Raw genomic sequence first — 17,421 nt, forward strand, 5'->3', positions numbered from 1 at the left:
TTGATTAAATTGTATTGTATTATTTTTGTAGGTTGTCATGTTAACATATGGAGATTTAAAATATATTAATATCTTTATTTGTCTCTTCTTTGATATTTTTATTAAGGTCATGTGACACTTCTGTAGCTAGAGCAGATGTTTTCAACTGATTTCAGTAGTTTTGAAAGAATTTATGATGGGAAAATTGAGAAAATCAAGCAATTAATGACCACAACTCACTTATTTTCTAACTGCATTTCAGTTGCCTGTGGTCTATAATTCCAGTTTACTCTTTGAATGAATGAATTGATGTAGTCGTGCAGTGTGAATAAGCATCAGGACTATGTGTAAGATTTTTAAATTTCTAAAGTTATCGTTCTTCTAAAATAAGGAACTAAAGAAGAAAATAGGGAAAATTACCATTGTGAATAACTATTCTGTTTTTTTATTACCTTAAGAATTTCAAGGATTTGGTTTGTATAATCGCAACTGCTGTCTCCTCATTCTACTTTCCACACCTCCAGGTGGTCAGATCCTCATGGGATACAGCAAGTGCAGAGGGAAAAATCTAAGTAGCAGTTTGCCTAAGTTGCTTTTAATTTAAGACCAGTTATACATAGGACCTCTGGAGAGTAAGCTTATGTGTTTTTATTAGTTCAGGATTTTCTCCTAACAATGATTCCAGTGAGTAAAGATGACTAAGAAAACAAATAAATGATACATTACCTGTAGGGACTTAGAGTGGGTGTGTAATGCATTAGGCAGGTCATCAGTAACCAGTAATTCCCTCTTGGATACAGGTTCAAGTCACCCTTTTTACACATAAAGTAATTCTTACCTTTATCACTTCATATTTGTCTGTGGCAAAAATATCTCCAAATTCCTTCTCAGGTCATCCTGTAAAAACAAACAAACAAAGAAAAACATCTGGCAAGGTCACTTGATGGGTGGGGACTCCACATCTGTTTAATTATACACTATTTGAATGTGATTTTCTTATTATAATGTCACAAGTGTAAGCAGATTCCTAACTGGCAGGACCCTGGGGTGGGGTAACATGCAGTGAAACCTCATTTCTATCCTCTTTCCACTTGGACAATCTTTAGCGCCCAATGTTGTTATTGATGATTGACTTTCATTTTCTCTGTGGTTCCTGGAATAGAAACATACTGCAGTTTTGCCCTCTTATTTTTTTTTTCTGTCTTTACAAGTTCTTGGTGATTTTAAACATCCCCTGAAATCTCCCTTACTCCCATGAATAAGTGCTTCCTCTAAATTTCTACTTCAATAAAAACTGTTTATTCCAAAGCAGCTTTCAGCAATTCTCACATCTTTCATAGCTGAGGATTCTTATTTTTAAGTGCATATACACTAAATTTCACCCATATGTAGCAATGCTTATGCATATGATCTATAAACTAGGATCTACTTCTTTGAAATAAGTTAAGTTCCTTTAACTCAAATCCTCATTCTATGTAAAGTATTACAGGCTTTTTTTTTTCTTTTATTATTTGGGTTTTCAATTACAATTGTCCCATTTTTCCCCCATTGCTCCCCCCCACCCAACCCACCCCTTCTCCCACAATCATATCACTCCCCGTTGTCCATGTCCATGAGTCATTTATACACGTTCCTTGACTAGACCCTTCCCTTACTTATCCCCCTTCTCTCCCTCCCCCCTCCCCCCTATTGACTACTATTCTACTCTTTGTCCTATTTAGTTCGTTTGTTTGTGTTGTTCTTTAGTTTCCTGTATTGGGTGATATCATATGGTATTTTGCTTTCTTTGCCTGGCTTATTTCACTAAGCATAATTCTCTCTAGTTCCATCCATGTTGTCGCAAATGGCAGGAGTTCCTTCTTTCTTTCTGCTACATAGTATTCCATGGTGTAAATGTACCACAGTTTTTTGATCCACTCATCTACAGATGGGCATTTAGGCTGTTTCCAGCACTTAGCTATTGTAAACAGTGCAGCTATGAACATAGGGGTGCATAAGTTCTCTTGAATTAGGGTTTTAGGATTTTACAGGCTTATTTTTAAAGTAAGTAATTTATGTAATGATTCTTTAAGATACATTTTGTATATGACTTTGACACTCCTATTTCATTTTTACTTGTCTTAATCTCCATACTTAAATTTTTTCCTCTGATTTTCTGGAAATAAAAGAATAAAACTATATGAAATCCTCAGAAAATATTAATTGGCTCAGTAACTATTAAAATAATTAGTACATGGTACTGTTGCTTTTCTTTTCAAATAAAACAATATTGCCTTAATGATTTGAGCTTAGCAGTACCATTATTTATGTTGTTATGACTCAACACCAGGGAATTAAAATTATGAAGAAAGATCATCATTAAGCTTGATATAAACTTAAGTCCTGAAATCCATATCAGAAAATGAGTCACCTTCCCGTTCAACCAATGAGGGTAATTCAATATCATCTAAAATATGGTTGAATAAAGAAAGATTTCTCTTGATTAGTGTTTAACTGCTCTTTTCCATAAGGTAACCTACAACAAGATGTTTGGTTCCAATTATCAGAGTGGAAATTGCTTATGCAAATCAATGTAAGGCAATGAGGTGTGGATAAAAAGCAAAAGGGAAATATCATTATTATTGGTTTGTGCTCATAAAATTCTGATAGCCTGAAGGTAATGACAGACACAAAGCCATACGGATTATTAGTAGCAACAACATATTCAATAACTTGTGTTCCAATGAGAAGTTATATATTAACATGTAAACACAGGACCTTTTTTTGATAACTGCTGTCTTACATTTGTGAGAGAGTGTTTTCTTCTGTTGCATGTAGATTTCCAGATAAATGAAAAGTCAGAAAATAATAGAGGAACAGAGACAGTGTGTCAAACTTAATTTCCTTTCTGAAGAGATAGTATTATTTTGTTCCAGATGGTAACTGAATCATGCTTAATCTAAAATGAATGACCATAGGCAGTTTTTGCTCAAATTTCTCTTTGCTTCACTTAAATCGAGTGCCATTGTAGATGTGCTATAGGTAGAAAAGGTTAACATTTTATAATAATTTGCTATAATCACTCAATACCATATGAGAATAATGTTATCATTGCTGGTGTTTAAGTCATTATATTTGACATAATTATCATTTACTTCATTTAAAACCTAACTACTCAGCTAAAATTAATGAGCATGTTATAGAGGGAAAATATTAACTTTAAGAAAAGAGTTCATGGATTTGAGAATTAAGAATATAATCTCTAATAAAAAACAAGTACTTTTAAATAATAACTAAGAAACTATTCACATTTCTGAATCAGAGAGAAATTACTTTTATTCATCAGTTTTGGTTAATTTGTTTATATACATCCACAGATTGAACCCTTATTGTTTTGCCTTTGAATTAAATGTTAACTGACCACTCAGACTACATAGAATTAACTAAAAAGTCTTTATTGTTAAAGACATGTATCTCTATTTTGTCATTCCACAAGCATTTACCCATCTCTAAGGGAGACTTTATAAGCTAATATTCACTGGTTTTCTGTTACCTGTTTAAGGGCCCAAGATATATTATACATTTTAGCAAATAAGGTTGGTACTGTAAAATAATGCTTTTGATAACTTTAGTTAAAGTACATCTGTGAAATTATTAGATATATTAGGTGATGGGTGGATACATTTGTATGTTGATATGTATGTAAATACATACTGACCTTTCACTATGCATACACTTGGGTACACCTGTCAACAAACTCCTTCTCACTGCTTGCAGACACTACCATTTGGTTAGATTGTTAGTTCAGAAGTGCAATAGACTTGCCTTAGAGACATTTTTTTTTTCTAACTTATTTAGCTCTTGGAGCAGTAGTTTCCTTTTTTAATTTATTTTTTCTCCTTTTTATGTTCTCTATTAGGAATGTTCATGTAATAACATAGAACTACGTACCTGGCAATGTTACGAATTTTGACATACACACATACACACACATACACACAAACTTTCCAGGTTGAGAGGATTTTTCCCTTTGTTACTCATATTTTCAGAGTTGCTTGATAATTGTATTACATATTTAATATAAATAAGGTGGCTCAGTTGCTGGGAGCATCATCCCATAGACTGAAAGGTATAAGGTTGGATTCCCTGTCAGAGTAAATACCCAGATTGAGTGTTGGATCCCAGGTAGGGGCATGTACAAAAAGGCAACCAATCAATGTTTCTCTCTCTCTCCTTTTTTCTGTGTTTAAAAGCAATGAAAACATATCCTTGAGTAAGGAAAAAAAATGACATAGATGTACCTTAATTTTTTCTTTGTGAACACATAGAAAATTTTTGTTGTTAAAAAAATTGTAATGATCTTTAAATTATAGACTTTCTCATATTTTGATTGTCTCTTCATATGCATTTCTGGAAGCATATTATCAATTTTTCTTCTAAAATGTTAAGCCAATATTTAATGGTAGAAATAAAACTTAAAAGTTCTCTTTATAGTACACTAAGCAAACAGCATTGAGACCTACAAATTTTAAAAATAAATTTACTGATTCAGTAAATAAAATTACCCTGTTATTTCAGTGTATATATTTTCATTAAAATTTTTTTATATATTACCTTCCATTTCACTTATACTTTTCTGAGATATTTATTCATGTTTTACCCATTTAAAATGGAAGTTTTACTCATTTTCATAGCTTTGTATAAATTGTTATAAAACAAAAATAATGATCCGTGACATATTTACTACAAATTCTTTTTTTCCTGTGATAGCTAAATGTTAAAATTACTAAGAAAAACTGCATGTTATAAATTAGTTGTTTAACAGAAGTGCTGTAAAGATCTGTCTTAAGTTATATATCTGGAACTTGTCTTCCAAAGGTTCAGGTGCATTCAAAACTACATTTTACTCTGCCTCTGTGTTTCTGTCTGTGGAAGAGAGAGTTCCATGTTAACATGACACACAAAAAAGTGGTGATATCAGTTTGTTACACTGTGCATCATTTCCTTCTACAATCAGTCTCCTATATTTGCCTTTATCCTTTTGCTCAAGGTCTCTCCATATGATTATCTTACAGATCATATTTTTCTTAAGAATAATAACTTATTTTAGTGTTAAAATCTTTTTTAGTGCTTTGTGCTAATAAACCAAAATTATGATTTTTATTCTTACTCTAGCTCTTCTTAATTTTACATCTGCAGTCCACATTGCTCACCCATCACACATGTTTAATAATTCATTTATTCCACATATACTTACTGCTTAAGTACTCTGTGTCCAACACCATGATATAAGTACCAAGTACCCAGGGCATTGTGCACACAGCAAATAGGACCCCTGACCTCATGGATCACATTATAGTATAAGGTGGACACTGAATAGGAAAAAGCAACTACATGCATATTCACTAAATGTGGTAAATGATAGGAAGAAAAAAAATATGATGCTCTGAGAGAACATTTAGATGTGTGGGCAGGACAACTTCAGTTGGGTGTCTAGGCAATGTCTTTTGGGGAGAGGCATGTATAACGGGGTCTAAAGGGTGAGAAAGAGCTCGATGAGGAGTGGAGTGTTGAAGGAAAATAGAAAAGCTTGTGCAAAGGGCTGAGGCAAAGAATGGAGCATTTTTAAGGAAAAGAAAGGAACTGGTGTGGATGAGTAGAGTTAGTAAAGACACGGCAGGAGGTAGGAGAAGAGGCAAGAGCTAATCGAGGAGTACCGAGGTAACCTGTGTTAAGAAGGCTGGAGACTTCTGGCATAGACAGACCCGCTGCGTCTCCCTCCACAACTAAGAAGGAATACAACTACATGAAAACTAGAAGCAACCAGAAGTTCCAGAAAATCAAACTACATAGAAGTCCAGTAAATAAAGAATACTCATCCAGACAGGTAGGAGGGGACACGGTGTGGTGGCGGCAGCAGCGGTGGCAGTGGCAGGCCAGCAGAAAGCACAGTCACATGTTTTTAAAAGTTGGGCGGCACACATGGGGAGCGTTCCCAGCTCCTCACCAGACCTTGCAGCTCACTTGATTTTCACCAGGGAAAATCAAACGTCATTGCTTCTGACTGGGCAGACCAGTGGAGGGTGGGGTGGAGGCAGAAACTGCCAGTCTCTCAGCAGAGTCCGCTTGTTTAAAGGTCCTAGAATGCCCACAGACCCACCCACTCTGGGAATGGCAGCCAGGGCAACAGCTAGAGAGGCATCAGTCCGGTGCAGAGGTGAGAGGGGTGCCTGGACAAGGGACGAGTGCTGGGCAGGCGGCATTGTTCCCTTTTAGACCCCTTTCCCACATACAGTGCCACAACGTGGTGAAACAGCTCATCCTGCACTGATGAATACCTAGGGCTCTGCCCTTTACAATGTAACACAAGGGATAGCTCTACCTGGGACACAGAGGCAAACAAACATGGGAGCCTGTCAGAATGAGGAGACAGAAAATTATGGCCCAAAAGGGGAAACTGATCAAGGTTCCAGTGGGAGAACTAAGCAACAAGGAGATAGCCATCCTAACAGATGAGACAGACAACCTAACAGATGCAGAATTCAAAACACTCATGATAAATATGCTCACAGGCTTGACAGATATGCTTGAGTACGGCAAACGCATAAGAGAAGAAGTGAAGGCTATGCTAAGTGAAACGAAGGAAAATCCACACAAAACCAATGGTGAAGGGAAGGAAACCGGGGTTCAAATCAATGATTTGGAACATAAGGAAGAAAAAAATAGTCAACCAGTGCAGAATGAGGAAGCAAGAATTGAAAAAAATGAGAAAAACTTCCCAAATTTTGCGAAGGAGATGGACATACAGGTCCGGGAAGCACAGAGGGTCCCAGGTGAGCTGGACCCAGAGGGACCACACCAGGATGCATCATGATTAAGATGCCAAAGGTGAAAGATAAAGAGAGAGCCCTGGGGGCAGCAGGAGGGAGGCGGAGAGTTGCCTACAGGGGGTGCCTATAGGACTATCAGCTGGTTTCTCAGAGAACACTTTGTAGACAGGAAGGGACTGCTAAGCAGTATTCAATGTGATGAAAGACAACCTGCAACCAAGATTACTCTATCCAGCAAAGCTATCATTTAGAATGAAAGGGCAGATAAAGTGCTTCCCAGACAAGGTGAAGCTAAAGGAGCTCATCACCACCAAGCCATTATTATATGAAATGTCAAAGGGACTTACTTAAGAAAAAGAAGATCAAAATTATGAACACTAAAATGACAACAAACTCACAACTATCAACAACTGAATCTAAAAATAGAAACAAAATCCAACTAAGCAAACCAGAATAGGAACAGAATCATAGGTATGGGGATCATTCGGAGGGTAATCAGCCTGGAGGGGAGAAGGGGAAATGGGGAAATGGTGCAGGGACTAAGAAGCATAATTGGTTGGTACAATATAGACAGAGGTAAGTTAGGAATAATATAGGAAAGGGTGAAGCCAAAGAGCTTATATACATGACCCATGGATGTGAACTAAGGGGGGTGAGATTGCCGGAGGGAAGGAGGGTACTGGGCAGAGGGGAGCAAAGGGGGAAAAAAATGGGACTACTGTAACAACATAATCAATAAAATATACTTAAAAATAAGAAGACTGGGTTTTACTCTGAGCACAGTGAGATGTTATTAAAGTTTTAAACTGGGATGTTATATGGTCCTATTTATGTATAAAGCCATTATCTGGATACTTCTAATAGTACATTGAGATTGGGGCATGCAGCATACCTAGACTAAAATCAGGTAATAAAATTCAGAAAATACTTTAATATTCAATGAGAGACAGTGGAGGCTTAGTCGGTAGATATACAGAGATACGGGTGGATGCAAAATGTTTTTGAAGGTAGAATTAAATGGACATAAGGGTATGTTTGATGAAGAATGTGGTGTGAAAGTGAGGAAGAAAATGTACTCAAGAATGACTCTGAGGTTTCTGGGTTGAAGGCCTGGACCAAGTCCCGAAAAATCATAACAGATGGAGGTTGAGGGAATAGGAAGGACCAATGAGAGAGACTGAGAGGGAACAGCTGGAGTGGCAGGCAGAACACCAAGGGTGTGACATCATTCATGTCAAGAAAAAAGCTTACTTAATAAGAAAATGATTGATGAGGTTAGATGCAACTGAGGGATGAAGTATGATAAAGATTGAAAGTGTTCCATTGGCAGCTTGAAAATGTATTGATTTGGGTGGAAGAGTGAATGGGAAATGTCTCAGTGTGTATAGAATAAAATGTAAAGAAATTGGCCAGGGAAGAGAATTAGCAAAATGGGGAAGGTAGGTAGAGGGAAAGGGCTACGGGAGGCTTTTATTTTGTTTTGTTTCATTTTGTTTTGTTTGTTTTGTTTTGTTTTGTTTTTAAAGATGGGAGACTGTTGTACTGATTTTAGGCTGCTAGAGAAGGAGTCAAGTGAGGAAGAGTTTGATAGCTGGAGAGAAGTAAGACATAATGGGTCATTGGTCTTTGAGAAAGTAAAAGGACTGGTTTTTGATAGGAGATACACTTCCTGTTAATTTGGGGATTTGTAAATGGGAAAATGAGGAAGTTACTTTCTGATGAGTTCTATTTTCTGTGTTTTTTGAGACAAGGTTAGCAGATAAAATGAGGAGATGCTGGGTGGTAGACAGTTTTGAGGACTGAAGATTAAGACGAGTAGGAAATCATGGAAGTATTGAGTGCCTGTTTGAGTTTGGTGATTGTATAATCATGATAAAGCTAAACTGCTCAATTGCATTATTTCCTCCTGTAATGCTCAGCTGCATGAATGCAGGTTTGGAGAAGGCAAATACGTGGATACATCCAGGACTGGGATTTTTGCCAGATACTATAATTGAAGGACAGAGCTGTGAAGGAGAAGAGACTATTTGCTAGGAATTAATTAAGATTAACTGTAAAATATAAGGTGGATAATCAGGGAAACAATGACAGAAAGGAGCTGAATAACAAATACTGATATTAATAGTAAATAATATATTAGAAAGTAGATATGATTTCAACATGGACTAAAATAAATCTCATATGCTTCTAAGCCTATGGGAAATTTAACCTGCCTGTGTTGAATTCCCCTTATGTCATATCCTTTAATATGGGACTCTTCCAGGGAACTGTTTCAGTCCAGAACATATGGCGAGGAGCCCTCTGTTCTCATCCACACTGATAAACAGTCATATTGGTTTCATGGAGGGGACTGATGAGTGAATAGAAAAGAAGGGAAATAGTGTGTATTGCTTAAGTGTTTAGTATTTGTCTTGTCCAAGACTAAAGATCTGAAGATTAAAGTCTGTGCTGTGCTATTACCAAATCAGGTATGGCTATTTTGTGCTGAGGAGTATAATTAGTGCTCCCATTCCATGAGCAATGGTGCCCCCATCCCATCAGATCTCTTTGAAAAGCAGGCTACACCCCACAACTTGCAGAGCCCTTCATGTCTTTTCCTTTTCCAGACTTGGGTGTGGACAGGTTTCTGAGATTTCCTCAAGTCTGAAGAGAGCGTGGTCTCAATTAATTTCTTGCATTTTTAATTTTCAAAAAAATAATTTTTTTTCTCTAAGCACTTTCCTCCAACTTAGTCAATAACTTACCTTTTCTTTGGGCCTCTTGAAAATTGTAGCTTCTTTTGGAGGAAAGGTTGAAGATGAAGGTGTTGACTCTAGACTTTTCCCCTTGAGCTTGGTCTTAGAATAACTAGTTTTTTTTGGTTCTTTGTGTGGCAGGTATTTTTCTCAGTGCTTCACTTGTTTTATGTCACTTTCTGTGCATGTTCTTCTCAAGTGCTGTAGTATCTACTTTTTTCTAGTTGAAGAATTAAGGTTTAGGGAAAATAGATTCCTTGCCCAAGATTACATGGTTGGGAAGGGTCAGCCTGAGTTCTTTAGTTTGTCTGACTCAACACATCACTTCTTTCTCAACTGAGTTGCATTTTCTTCTCAAGTGTCTATCAGCACTGGGGGCTGAGGAGAAAAGGAGTAAATGTGGGCAACTCCATGTACCTGACCTACAGCCAGCAGGCATCTTGATTTACAAAAGGCAGTGTATTTTTACCAGCCAACATATAATTTATCTATTTTGCGAGCTTGTTGTGGTCAAAGCCCTTTTACCAGAGCATTTGGAAAAAGCAATTCACAAACTTCAGTTTCACCAATAGATTTATTTTATATCTCAGGAATATTTCAAGCTGGCAGCAGAAGGGAGAGGTGGGGATATTTTAGTACCCCAGAACACCCCTGTAGACTTACATTCACACTATTTCACTGACAAGTGTAGGACCCTGTCAGGTAGTTCCAGAATGGAGTACAAATTCAACAGTGGCAATATTGCACCTCGGGTGATGTTCCTGCGTGTTGCTGCATTGATGGCAAGATCTGTAATTACTGAATAAGGAATATGTGAAAAAGGATAAACTGATGTGAGAATATGCTACAGTCTATAATTGAAGACAAACGAACAAACAAACAAACAAGTCTTTCATGTGCTTGAAGATTGTATTGACTTTAAATTTTTGATTATCTGGTGTATTTTGCAACCCCTTAAGAAAATCTACTGGTTTTACAAAATTTACACCGATTTGGTGGACTTATGGATTTTTAAAACATGTAAAATACCTTTTTTTCCTAAAGAAATATCTGTATATTTCTATACTAAGTATATACATTTAAAAAAATGAAAATCAAAATGGTATACAAACAATGACATAATTGACTTTTCAACAACTTTTATTCTATCTATTCAAATTGCTTTCTTTTCTAAATTCCACCTCATTTTTTATTGTGTGTGGTGTCCAGAAACTGCTAAACCTCAAAAAAATTCTCAATGGTTCCAATTTTACTGGATTTCCTCCTTGGGAATTTGTTATAATTTAATACTAACTGTTAAATAATTATTTATATCTTTTTATCCTCGGTTCTTATCTAACTGAATGGAAATGTAAAAATTCTTTTATTTTGCATAATGTTTTTTCGAAAAAGCGTTTTTCACTACACATTTTTACTTAATCACATAATCTTCAAAAAGCCTTCAGGTATTAAGCAAAATAATATCTTGATCTGTAGTTTAGCTTTCTTGGCTTTTAGTTGTTTATCTGTCATTGCTTAGTCTCCTCACTTCTGTCTTTCAGGTCAGGGAATGCGCAAACATCCCCCAAAGTGCATGGACCAGGCTACCAATGGGTTTTATCCAATCCTTGTGTGACATTGCTGTGACCTGGCAGCTTTTAATCTGCTATTGTTTGTGAATCCTTTTAAGACCTCCTCACTGTACAAATGTATACAGAACTATTTAATTTTAGAGCTTATGTTTCTCAGTTTGAAACACCTGCTCTAGCAGCTTTGTTTAAAACAAAATTTAGCATGGCTTCATTTTTTGTTGTTGTTATTCATGTTCACTCCTGTCCATGGACCTTTCATACCTTTTTCTCCAAATTTCTTGTCTGCTTCCTTTGTTTTTTAATTTGAGTATCTACCTCTCCCCCAGTACCTACTGTTAATAGCAAATTAAAACACTAGTAGAGTTACTGAATAGGACTGGGTGTTCTTTGATTTTCATTTTGTATAAGTTGTGAGAAATAATTTATATTTTTCTTTCTGAGGTTAATAAAATGTAAAATGTTTTGATTTGTTTTGTGTGTAGCTCCCATTAGTGTTGTATAAGGCAGGTTTGGGGTTGCAAGCAACAGAAATAAACTCAGGCCAAATTAAGCAAGAAGGAATTTATTGGCAGGATGTAGGAAGGATGAAGGATCAGGCTTAGAAAACAGACAACAAGAACTAAGGGAGACTCAGAAATTAAGAAACCTAGCCAAGCTTGTGCCACAGGACTGGCTGATTTGGTTGCTGCCATTAGTGTGGCTGGCTTCCTCTGTAACCTAATTGTCAAGATCATAGGGAATAATCTTTCACTATTTCTATTTCTTGGGTCCTATAGGGTTCATAGTTCTGGGATGAAGTTTTGACTTCTCTGAGCCCAGGGAACATGTCCATACTTTAGCCAGGGAGATTGGAGAGGGAGTATTTAGAATTTTGATTCCTCCCATTTCAGGCAGCACCCTCACTTTCCTCCATGATTCCATGGTGAGTTATTGTCCCCATAGAAAAACGGTGTTTAAATGCTGGAAAGCCTGAAGCGTGAAATACAGCCACTACAAATTTTTTGAGGGACTTTTATTCTTAACAAAAAGAAACAATATTTCACACCCTTGAGTCCACCTTCTTGTCACATAGTCAGAAAAATCAATGCTTTAATATACCTGGCATTTCTCAAACTGGTCTCTCTAGTAGAAGGGACCCTGCTTCCCAGCATCACTGAGGCCCAGACTTGTATCTTCTTTCTCCTTGGAGACAACAGTGTTGGGGGTCTGCCCAGAAGCTAATCTCTTCTTTCTTGTTAACTGAATTCTGATTTTGTTCAGGTTCTCACCCTCTTCTACACAAATACATACTTCACAAGACTGGGTCCTTCCTTGTGTTGGTGCAACATAGTTCTCCCTAACACTTCTTGACCATATTTCGGCTGGAGCACATGATGCAATTCTGACAAATAGGAAACATGAGGAGTTTGAAGCAGCATTCAAGGGGACATTTTCTTGACTCTTATAAAGATGTTCTCAGGAAGAAATTCTGTGTTTTTCCTCTGTGCCACGTCATGTCTGAATGTGATGCTCAGGGTTGTGGCAGCCATCTAGCTAGCCCTTTATGTGTGAGAATATAGTTTTGCTTAATATACTTTTCACTTTTAATCAGTTTATATCATGGGTTATGTCCCTTAAGAATATCTTAGTAGTCATCTATGTTTTATTCTTTTCAAGAATTCTGCTACTTATTAAATATCTTGTGTAAAGAACCCACAGTTCTTTTTATGGTTAATATTAAAATCTTCTACTTTATATCATAATGTCAAATTTCCTGCTGATTGACTTTCATACACATAATATAAATAAATTTCCATTTTAGATTTATAATTCAAGCTATTTTCATATCCATTGTAGGTTTGAAAGGAACTCGAAATCTTATTTATTCATGTACCAAATGTTTGACTTCATCTTGTCAAGTGGTTATTATATGAAGGCTTCTGAAGTTCAGTCACAAACCTTCCTCCACAAATCATATCCCAGCATATGCAGTTGCTTTCAGTGACCTTTTTTCCACCACTGTTTCCCCAGCACCCAGAGTATTCCCTGGCACATGAAAGTGCACCATACATTTTTTGGAATGAATGAATAAATAAATGATTGATTATTTAAAAAAAACACATTCACTATTCTGTACCTTTCTTTGTAATCCTACAAAAACAGAGCGAAATTTCCTTAATTTAAAATGTGACCTTTGTGTGTGTGTATGCAAGAGGAATGCTAAAATAACTAGTAAAAACATTTGGGGCTTTTTTAGGGAAAATAAGAGTTGGCCGAGGTTGAATTCCAATGGCACCCAAACATTGGGACTGCGGGGAGTCTAAGAAGATATGCTTTTGCCCTGAATACTGAAGTGGGCAAGTTGAAGCTGCTTCCTTAGCATGGGTCATTGCCATTTCAGCCTGCTTGCATTGTAAATTTGTACTTCATTCTGAATTGGGGATGGAACCAAGAGACTGAGTTGATGATCCATATTGGGCCAATGTCAACTCATGTCACGAACAGTTGGATTTTCATGATCTGGCTATGAAGAAATTTGTGAGTTATATATTGGAACTTTCAAGATCCATGTAGTATTCATTTATTCCCTATTTTGGATTATCCTAGCAGCACTATTCATAAGCCAAAATCAGTAATAAATACTTCTCATTTTAATACTTTTTATTATAGCATCACTAAAATATAATTCATATTTATATTTAATAATTCTCAATGTTCCTAAATTTATTCATTTGAGTGCTGCAAAATCATAAACGATAATTAGACAATTAAATCTGAAATGATTTATTTAAATCCAGGTCCCAGGGTACTAATTGAAAATGCCTCATATGGCATGTTCAGAGTCAAAATTGAGATTCAGATTGGTTATTCTAGGTTATATTTCTTTAACAAAGTTATTCATAACACCTGATGATGATGATGTGTTTGTGGTTGCTGAGCTAATGTTGGGCATTATAGCTCTAGCAGTCTGATTATGTGGGAGCTGCCATTTGCTAGGCTGTGAGTTGCCAACAAAACTGAATCTGTCACAGGTGCTATAATTTATATTTCAGAAAATTTGCTTTCCCAACTTTAATTATCTCCAAAGTATTCTACTCTAAATAAAGTAGTGAAAGTAGTCAGCAATTTTTTTTAGTTTCTGTACTGTGATGTAAATTAGGATTTTGTCTACTGCCTACACGTTGTAGAGATGATAGAATTTCAAATAAAGAGAGGGACTCTGTTTTATAAAATGCAACACTATTTTCTATTTTGGATTCAGAAAAGCATAATGCCAAGTAGCCATGACTAAATAGCACATTCACAGTGACATAAACCATGCTTCACAGAAAAGAGCAGACATGAATCAGATAGAAAGTGTATAGGTTTAACTACACATGATTGAAAATGGGAAATGGTAAGTCCTAAGTCCCAAAATGTTAAATACATTTAGGATTGACTTTTTCTTATTAAATATTAGTATATGTTTCAAACTCTTGGAAATAAGTATGTATCATTTTATATTAGGCAGCTTGTTCTTTGCAGAAAGACTAGGGAACTTGACAGGTTGTAGAGATAATCAGCACTATTTTGGCAAAGCAATTCCTCTTTACATCTGCATATATCAATCAGGTTCTTCTTTTTTTTTTTTTTAACTTCATAACAAAAACTAATTTCAATGCTTCAACATAAAGCCTATGGGAAAGTTTTACCTAATATATTTCACTTCAGAGTTGTTATCTTCAAAATTGCACAAGTTCGCTTGCTAAGTCAGAAGATCTTTGACCCTGAAGTTCTTAAGGAGTGATTAGGGCTATGAAAATAATTTTAAGAGATTAATAAACTTAAGAGATCTTTTTGATGACTTAATTAAGAAATACACTGTAGTTAAGGATTTTTGGAGTATTTTAAAGCAAGATTCTTCATTTTTCTGCATGTCTTTCTTTTAATGCAATTCAAACATATGGAAATGGTTAATTGCACTGAAAAATAAAAGTGTCTACTAGAAATTGCTTAGCCTTTGAATTGTAATTACAATTTTATTTTCTTTGTAGGATTATTTAACCATTCATAAGTATGGCAATGCAGCCAGAAACGATCTCTGGAATACGCTTTCAGAGGTAATGTATAGGATGCTTGGATACCAAAACCTGTTCTTGAATATTTGAATTGAGTTTATAAAACAATCATGACTTTTATTGACACCAACAATTTTTGCTTTCTATACTTCTTTTTTTATCATATTGCTTTCTTGTTTTATCTTTGATATATTAACATGTATATTATAAACATAATGTTCAAAATTACTTAAACTACAAACAATAATAAAAGATATCTTGCCTATTTTCAAACATGATACTTCTTAAATATAATTTTAATATAATGTCAGATATTCATGTTAAAAAGAAAAATATTGAAATTTTAAAGAAATTGTTTTTATATGTGAGTAAAACAAATTTCAATTTTATACCAAATATACTGCAGATACTTAATAATGCTGCAAATACTTGCTTTAACAATAAAATGTTTTATCTTCCATTAAGTAAAAATCTTACATGATACGTGATATATATGAAATGTAACATATATATGAAGATAAGGCAAGAAGTTCAATTTTTCTAACTATTAGCTTCACTGATTTTAAATGTTTTTATATTTAGGTAACTCATAAAGGTAAAAATAGAAATGGTTGGATGTTAGTCATGTTTATAATTCATGTTTGTAAAACTAATGTATACAATTTTGAATACAAAGGCTTTAAAAAGAAATGGAAAATATGTAAATGTACAAGAAGTAATGGATCAGTGGACACTCCAGATGGGTTATCCTGTTATCACCATCTTGGGAAATACAACAGCAGAAAATTGGGTAATAATTACCCAACAGCATTTTATTTATGACGTCAGCGCTAAAACTAAAGGACTTGCACTTCAGAATAACAGGTACAACACTTGGTTACATGAAGAAATTCTTTTATTTCTATGTTTCACTTGCATTTTTTATATTTTAAAAAGCATTGATAACACTATCCTGAAGTGTTTTAAGCAAAATATAGTTTTGATTTCTTTGTTTACATATGGTATTTTTATTTTGATTCATCTTTTACCCTCCTTTCCAGATATTTTAATGATCAAGATGATAGCACACCAAAGTTATTTGTTTAGGAAGACAGAATTTAGGCTATCATGATGATTTAAGAAAGTAATATGTGATTATTTATTTTTTCCTGTAAATGTTGAATTAAATTCAAGAAAGATACATTGAAATGATTAAATGGAATTGAACAAACTGTGATTAATAAAAGAGATGACAACAGAAACTCACAGTCCAGAAGGACAAATTAAAAAAAGAAAAAACACAACTAGACTAAATAGTGTCTGAGCCAAAGGAACTCAAACTAGGTTCATTTCTAAATGGTCTAAGTATCAATGCCACTTAGTATCAAAATATGCTTTCTTCCTTCATTTTTAGTGTTTCAAACCATTAAAAACAAAAGCGTACATAGAATTTTGATTCTTTATACTTTAACTTTCTTTTGAAACCCTCATAATTATATAATTATATAATTACTGATAATTCTGCACTGTTTCTTTTTTTCTTCATGTTGTCTTAGTGTTTTGTCTTATTAAAGGCTGAGCCAGGGAAAGATAGTAGATCTTCATCACTCAATTTCATTTTTATTCAGTGCCCCGATAAAAGGTTGGAGGATCAAAGAAGGATAGAGGTTAAAATTAATAAATTAAACAAGGTGTCTGGCTTAGGTTGGTAATGCTGTCTTCTATTATCTTGGATATTAAGAATCTGACTTTATCGTTCATCAGCATCTAGGAGATGTGAAGCATGGATTAAGTGTTCTTTGTGATTGCTAAGAAGAAGAGAAGTCATTACCAAGTAGCCTAGCTCCAAGAGGGGCTACAGTAGAAGCAATTGAGACGTTTATTAATGCTTCTGGATTCCTGTTTTAAAAAGCATTGTTTAAATGCCCTGACTGATATATATGTTGGCCTTCAACAAACTGCCCTTGCAATCCAACTGTTTGGACCCATAGAACATGTATTACCTTGACGCACCGTCAGGGTCTGACTGTCAATTCTTCATCCAGCCTGGATTCCTCACATCTACCAAATGCTGCTTCTGATCATCCACCGTCTGGCTCCAGGCTAAACCTGCTTAAGCATAAATCCTGGGCTTGCCAGAAGTACATAAAAACTACTTGACTGTGGCAAAGTTAGATTCCACTATGCCTTTGAAAATGATCAGTCTGATACAAGCATCACTGAGGCAGAAAAACATAAAGAACATGCAGATGACAGAACAAATTTTGAACAAAAATACCCTGTCAACCTATAACGTGCATGAGATCTATGA

General features: G+C 35.3%; 1 protein-coding gene across 1 annotated transcript in view; it reads left to right on the forward strand.

The window, feature by feature from the left end:
* The window catches only part of TRHDE (thyrotropin releasing hormone degrading enzyme), a 396,580-nt gene that overhangs the window by 289,510 nt on the left and 89,649 nt on the right, over nt 1-17,421 (forward strand). The window contains exons 8-9 of the mRNA XM_090275652.1: nt 15,108-15,173; nt 15,808-15,995. Of these exons, the coding sequence (XP_090131778.1) occupies nt 15,108-15,173; nt 15,808-15,995 (254 nt within the window). The remainder of the gene's footprint in view (nt 1-15,107; nt 15,174-15,807; nt 15,996-17,421) is intronic.

The sequence above is a fragment of the Furipterus horrens genome, unplaced genomic scaffold (genome assembly GCF_987537825.1).
Source record: "Furipterus horrens unplaced genomic scaffold, mFurHor1.1.pri manual_scaffold_4, whole genome shotgun sequence".
NCBI classification, from domain to species: Eukaryota; Metazoa; Chordata; class Mammalia; order Chiroptera; family Furipteridae; genus Furipterus; species Furipterus horrens.